The following is a 5,914-nucleotide window of genomic DNA, read 5'->3' as shown; positions in this document are numbered from 1 at the left end:
AGACCCACCCCCGCCCCACCCCGCGCGCCTCTGCCGCCTCTCCTGAGCCCCAGCTTGCCGAGCGGCCGCCGCTGCCGCTGTCGCCGCCGCCGCCGCCACCGCGCCAGGTTCCGGCCCCGGCCAGCCTCTGCCGTCCAGGGCCCTTCCGTCCAGGCCCCGGGACCCCGACTCCCCGCCAGCCCCGGCCCCGGCCCCGGCACCATGTCGGAGAAGAGCGTGGAGGCAGCGGCCGAGTTAAGCGCCAAGGTACGGGCGGGGTCGGCTGCGGCCCGGCACCCACGCGCCCCCGGGCTCCGCGCAGTCGTGCGCCCCTGGCCGCCCCCGACGGCCTCACATTGCTGCCCGGACGCGGGGTCCTCGTGGACCCCACTCCGCCCTCCCCCCGCGCCCCAGCCTGGCGCTGCCTGCCCCGTTCCGCGCGGCTCGCGCCAGCGCCCTCTAGCTTCCCGATCGCCGCGCGCCCGGCTCCCGGCCCGGCCTCTCCGGCCCCGCACGGTCCCCACCCCTCTCCGGCCCCGGCTCGCGCGCTTCCACTCCGGCCAGTGCCCGTCGGAGCTTTGCGCGTCTCTTCTACCCTATCCCCTCCCCCGCGTCCCTCTCCTGTTCCCAGTCTCCCGTCACCCCTTCCAGTCTGACCTCACCTTCCTCTGCTAAGCGGTTTGAGAGCCTCTGGTGTAAACAGGGCTCTCCCGGGAGGCTGCTCCTCGAGGCCCCTCCCCTCGAGGCCCGACCGTCTCTCGATCCTCTGCTCAGACAGCTACTGCCTCTGTTTTCTCTTTTCATCTGTATCCATTCCTTCCTCCACTGGCCTTCAGGTTTCCTACTCCCCATAACCGTCCTCCAGCATCTCCCCCAACACTTAAAGAATCTTGAATTCCTAAATATCACAAGAGGGCCGGCACTAGCCTTCGAAAAAGCTGGGGCTGCTTAGCACTGCATGGCATGGCATCGCGCCGCCCCTGCTCTCATCAGCTCCCTTCCCCGGCCCCATCCCTTCGCCCTTGCCTCTCTTCCAGCCTTCCTCTAATTTCCCTAGGGAACCCGCTGAGTGTCGCTTGGGGAAATTAATTCGGCCAGGGTTTGGGGGCTGGGAGCCCGACCTTGGGCGGGGGTGGCTGCTGAGGAGGTCACAGAGGTCTCCCGGAGGCCGGGGAAGTGAAAGGGGGAACCAGTGGGATTGGAGGCAGTGGGAGAGAGGGGCTCCGTGTGAGAGCTGACAAGGTGTGCCAAGCGGCCCTCCGGTGGCATGTGACTTCACTGAGTAGGTGTCTTTGTGTGTCTGAAATCCAGCGAGTGTGTGGGACTGCCCGTGTCAGTTACATGTGTGCATGCAGAGACGTAGCTGTTCCGGGGCCCTGTTGCCGCTTTGTGAGTGCCGAGTAGCTCCACTGTGCCCTTGTGCTGCCTCGAGAGTGTGTGCCAGAATGCCCAAACACCAGGCCATGTGTCTCCAGATCGCGTGGGTGCCCCTCTGTGCCGTGAGTGTGAATCAGTGTCAGCCTGTGTCAGTGTGTGTGCTTGTGCTGAGTAAATGAGGCCAGAGAGTTGCTTAGCACAAGACCTAGGTCACATACCCCCCTGGAAAAGGATCATAAAAGGACAGTGACCAGAAGGACGGGACCGGACCAGACAGGTTAGGAGAGGGCCCGGCCCCTTGGACTTTGGCCTCTGGTAGACTCCCTCCCTCCCTGGCACTCACTCACTCTCCCCCACTGCATCAGCCCCATGAGAAACTTGGGCCAGAGCCACGCAGATCTGGTGCTGGGACCCCCAGAGAGAAGCCAAGACTCCCCAGGCCAAGGCTGTAAGGGGAAGCCCACCAGGTAGGAGAAATGCCATAGTGACCATCTGGCAGAGAAATGAGGACAGCAAAGTGGCATGGAGAAACGCAGTTGGAGTGAGAGGAGCTAGTGTTTTGCGTGCCCCGGAAAGGGAGAAGGGAATTGAGCGACCCGCCTGGCCAACCACCCCCGCGCCAAACCTCTGTCCTACCCCCAACCCTGCTCCAGAAAGGACACACCCTCCCAGGGTGATCCACTCACCCAGAAAACTTCCATCCCCATGGAATCGGATATAGAGTTGCACACCAATACCAGATCCCATCTGATCATCCAGAGCACCACAGTGCCTGCCAAGGGGTGGGGTGGAGAGAGCACTGGAATGTCAATGGGAAGAACCGCTGTGGTGTCCCCAGAGAGTGGGGACTCTTGTGAGCACCTCTCTCAGCCACATCACATCAAGACAAGACATCAAAGGTGTGCCTGCTGGGGTCTTGAGGAGGAGAGAGGGACCAGTGTGTGGAGGGAGGGGACTCCAGGCAGGTACCTTATTCTCACCCGCTTTCCCATCCCACCCACACAGACCTTATGTCTCTTCCAGTACCATGTCCTGTCCCATAGACTTCCCCTTCCACGTTTCCCTTACTCTACTCCCCCTACATCCCCAGAAATGGTCACTCCTGCCCTTCTACACACCAGCGCACACACCACACCAGGGTACACACTGTGCCCATGCGCACACTCCAGGTGGTCGGGAGGAGGAAGCCCCCTTGGCCAGGAGTGGGCAGAGGTGAGAGGGGACACTGGGAGTTATTCCCCCGGGGGCTCTCCCTATTCGTGTAGTGTTGGGCCAGGTAGGAGCCTGAAGATGAGGGGGGCACACAGACGGAGAGAAACAAAGGCTTTCGAAGCTGAGGGGGAAGCAGGAAGGGATGCCCAGGAGAGAGTCCTCCGGAAAAGGCCCCAGAGGTAGACAAAAGGCAGAGCTGGGCCTGCAGTGGGAGGGGGCAGGCGAAGGAGGGACCTCAAGAGGGGGTGGGGCGTCAGGGCTGCGAGCAGATGGAGGGAGATTTGCTTTGCTGAGCTGAACTCTTCAGCCGGTGAGGCTGGGCAGAGCTTGGTGGGGGTGGAAGGCGATTACCTTGACTGCCTTTCCCCTGGCTTCATCACTCTTCCTCCTCCCTTGGGGAAGCAGTCTGGTCTCAGCCCCTTTGCGGCAGCAGCGACCTTGGGACCTCTGCTGTGTCTCTGAGCCGCCCTGGCCACCTTTACCATTTTCCACCCCTCTAAGCTTACTGGGGCTTCCCTGGTGGTGGGCTCGACGGTAAATAATTTTCAATGTGGGAGACCTGGGTTCAATCCCTGGGTTGGGAAGCTCCCTGGGAGAAGGGAATGGCAACCCATCTCCAGTATTCTTGCCTGGAGAATCCCATGGACAGAGGAGCCTGGCGGGCAACAGTCCATGGGGTCGCAAAGAGTCCGACTGGACTGAGCAACTTGACACGCAAGCTCACTGCAGAGGGAGAAGTGCAGCTGGAGGGAATTAAGGGCAGCAGATCCTGTGTGGTCAGAGGAAGGTGACCTCTTTCTCTCTCTTGTAGGACCTGAAGGAGAAGAAAGAGAAGGTGGAGGAGAAGGCAGGCCGGAAAGAGCGAAAGAAAGAAGTGGTGGAGGTGCGCAGGGGTCACCTGCCCACTGGGCCCCCAGCCACGTTCCCCCGAGGCCAGCCTTTCCGTGACCCCGCCCACCAAGTCGCCCTGCCCCGGGCCCCGCCCAGGCCCCTTGCCATTGGCGGGGACGATGGGTGGAGGCACTGGGCTAGCCTGACGCCTCCCTCTCCCGGTCCCCGCAGGAGGAGGAGAACGGCGCAGAGGAGGAAGAAGAAGAAACTGCCGAAGACGGCGAGGAGGAGGATGAAGGGGACGAGGAAGGTGGGGAGGGGCGGGGAACCGTCAGGGTGGGTTTGAAGAACTAAAAGCAGGGCTGAGGGCCGCCACAGGGGGTCTCTGCTGGAGCTTCCAGCCCTTCCCCCAATGACCCATTTCTGGCTCCTCAGATGAGGAAGAAGAAGAAGATGAGGACGAAGGGCCCGCGCTGAAGAGAGCTGCTGAAGAGGAGGTTTGGGCTGGGTTGCGGGTTTGAGGGGCTGTCAGGGATGCAGCAGGGCCGGGAGCCCTTGGATTTGGACCGAGATGCCGGTGGTGCAGGGATGCAGGGCGGGGTGGGCTGGAGCAGGACAGGGGGCGGTCCCTCTCCTGGTTGACAGCTACCCTAGCTCTTTCCCTCTCCACAGGATGAAGCGGATCCCAAGCGGCAGAAGACGGAAAATGGGGCGTCGGCATGAGCCCCCTGCCAGTGGGCTGGGGGTGGTGGGAGGCCCCTCAGGGCCCGGAGGTGGGGGTGGGGAGCGCCGCGTGCAACCACTTTTCACCTGGCTCCCTGCTCTGGGCCCCGCGCCAGAGTTTCTGCCCTCTCTCCCCCCCAGCCTTCTCATGCCACACCTACATCCTCACTGCCATCTTCCACCTCCTTACCTGCTCCATCTGAGCTCCCCAGTTGGTCCCCAGTCACCCCCTTCCCTCTCCTTCCTCTCCCCCTGCCCTTCCCACAGCCAGCCCCTCCCTCCTTCAATAGCCTCTCCTTCCTAACCTCTGCATCCCAGCCTCATGTCATCCTGCCCTGCCCGTCCCTACCCTGCCTGATCCCTGGGTCTCCTTCCTCAGATCCCTTTCTCTCAGACAGCGCCAGGACGGGGTGGGGCCAGGGTTGGGGCCGAGCCCCACAGTTGCCCCCCTCCCCTCCCCTTTTTTTGTATAATTTAATAAAGAAACGGTCGCGCTTCTGTTTTTAACCTGTCTCCTGCTTTCCCGGGACAGAGCGAGGAGGGTGGCCCAGGGCACATTCTGTCTGGACCCTTCCCCTCTGAAAAAGCAGCGGTACCTTCCTACCACCCCACCCTCCACCGTCTTGAGAAGATAACTGCTGCACTCCGGGGTGGACAGGGGGCGCTGTGGCTCTGAGAGCCGACTGGCGTCCTGGTTTTGAGTTCCTGGTGATGCTCCTCCCAGCCATACACACCCCCTGTGCTGCGAGCCCACACCAGGCTAGACACTGCTGAGCCCAGTGGAAAGCTACCAAGCCCTTTCGTGCTGAGCCAGGCACAGAAGTAGCCTCAGAAACAGGAAGTCCTGCCCCTGAAGTGGGAGAGGGCAGGCAGCCTAAATCTGGGCCTCCTTGGACACAGTGAGAGTTGGCTGGCACCGAGGAAGTCAGCTACCTCCTGGTTAAGCTGGGAAAACTCCAGGGCCTCTTGTGGTCCCAGGCCTGCTTGAGTTTTGGCTCCTTTGCCTGGGCGGGGTAGGAAGCATGAGTTCCCCTCTGGCCTTCTCAGGCTTCCTTTCCTAGTTCTGCCTCAGTTTTTCCTGAGTTTGAGCTGCAGGATTTCTGCATTTTTTCCATATCACCCTCTTAGTTAGGAAGCTCTGGATTGGGAGAGCCTGCTGATTACACAGAGGTCTAATCACAGGAGTGTGTGATTCATTGATGCCATTCACCCCAAAAGATGAGAAGACTGGGAACTTCATTGGCAGTCCAGTGGTTAAAACTACAGGCTTCCACTGCTGGGGGTGAGAGTTTGATCCCTAGTCAGGGAACTAAGATCCTGCATGCTGCATGGCCAAAAAATAATAACAAAAAAATAAAGATGAGAAGATACGTATAAGTCACCTGGCATCAGGACTACACACACATACAACTTTTGTCTTCAGACTCCCTGACCTTGGCAAACTGTTTAATCTATGATCCTGCCTCAGTTTACGCATCTGTACAATGGGGGATAAGATTAGATTTCATGAGTTAATGCCCTGCATTGCAGTGCCCAGCACATAATGAAAGCATAATACAGTATAGCTATTCTATCCCCTGTGCTTAGGGTGCCCTTCAGACCTAACATCTTTTAGAGTTCAATAAAGCTTCTAGGGGTCATTTGATGGGTAGGGAGGCAGGTGGACAGGGTAATGAAGTTCTGGGACATTAAGGGATGAGCGCCAAGGGAAGGGCTTGCCAAGAGAGTATGAACCTGGGGCCTGGGGAGGCAATTCAGAAATGAGCAAGTGGGTACTTCGAGGCAGAAGTTC

The 5,914-nt window shown here is 60.0% G+C and overlaps 1 protein-coding gene across 1 annotated transcript; it reads left to right on the top strand.

Moving 5' to 3' along the window:
- Positions 1-40: 40 nt before the first annotated feature.
- PTMS (parathymosin) lies at positions 41-4,629 on the top strand. The gene is made up of 5 exons (XM_010844943.1): positions 41-246; positions 3,380-3,451; positions 3,631-3,709; positions 3,835-3,896; positions 4,072-4,629. Exons 1-5 carry the CDS (start codon positions 202-204, stop codon positions 4,120-4,122), a joined length of 309 nt encoding a protein of 102 aa, XP_010843245.1. The 5' UTR covers positions 41-201; the 3' UTR covers positions 4,123-4,629.
- Positions 4,630-5,914: the final 1,285 nt, after the last annotated feature.

Source organism: Bison bison, unplaced genomic scaffold (genome assembly GCF_000754665.1).
Source record: "Bison bison bison isolate TAMUID 2011002044 unplaced genomic scaffold, Bison_UMD1.0 scf7180017864213, whole genome shotgun sequence".
NCBI lineage: Eukaryota > Metazoa > Chordata > Mammalia > Artiodactyla > Bovidae > Bison > Bison bison.
This window is presented reverse-complemented; position numbering and strand designations above follow the sequence as displayed.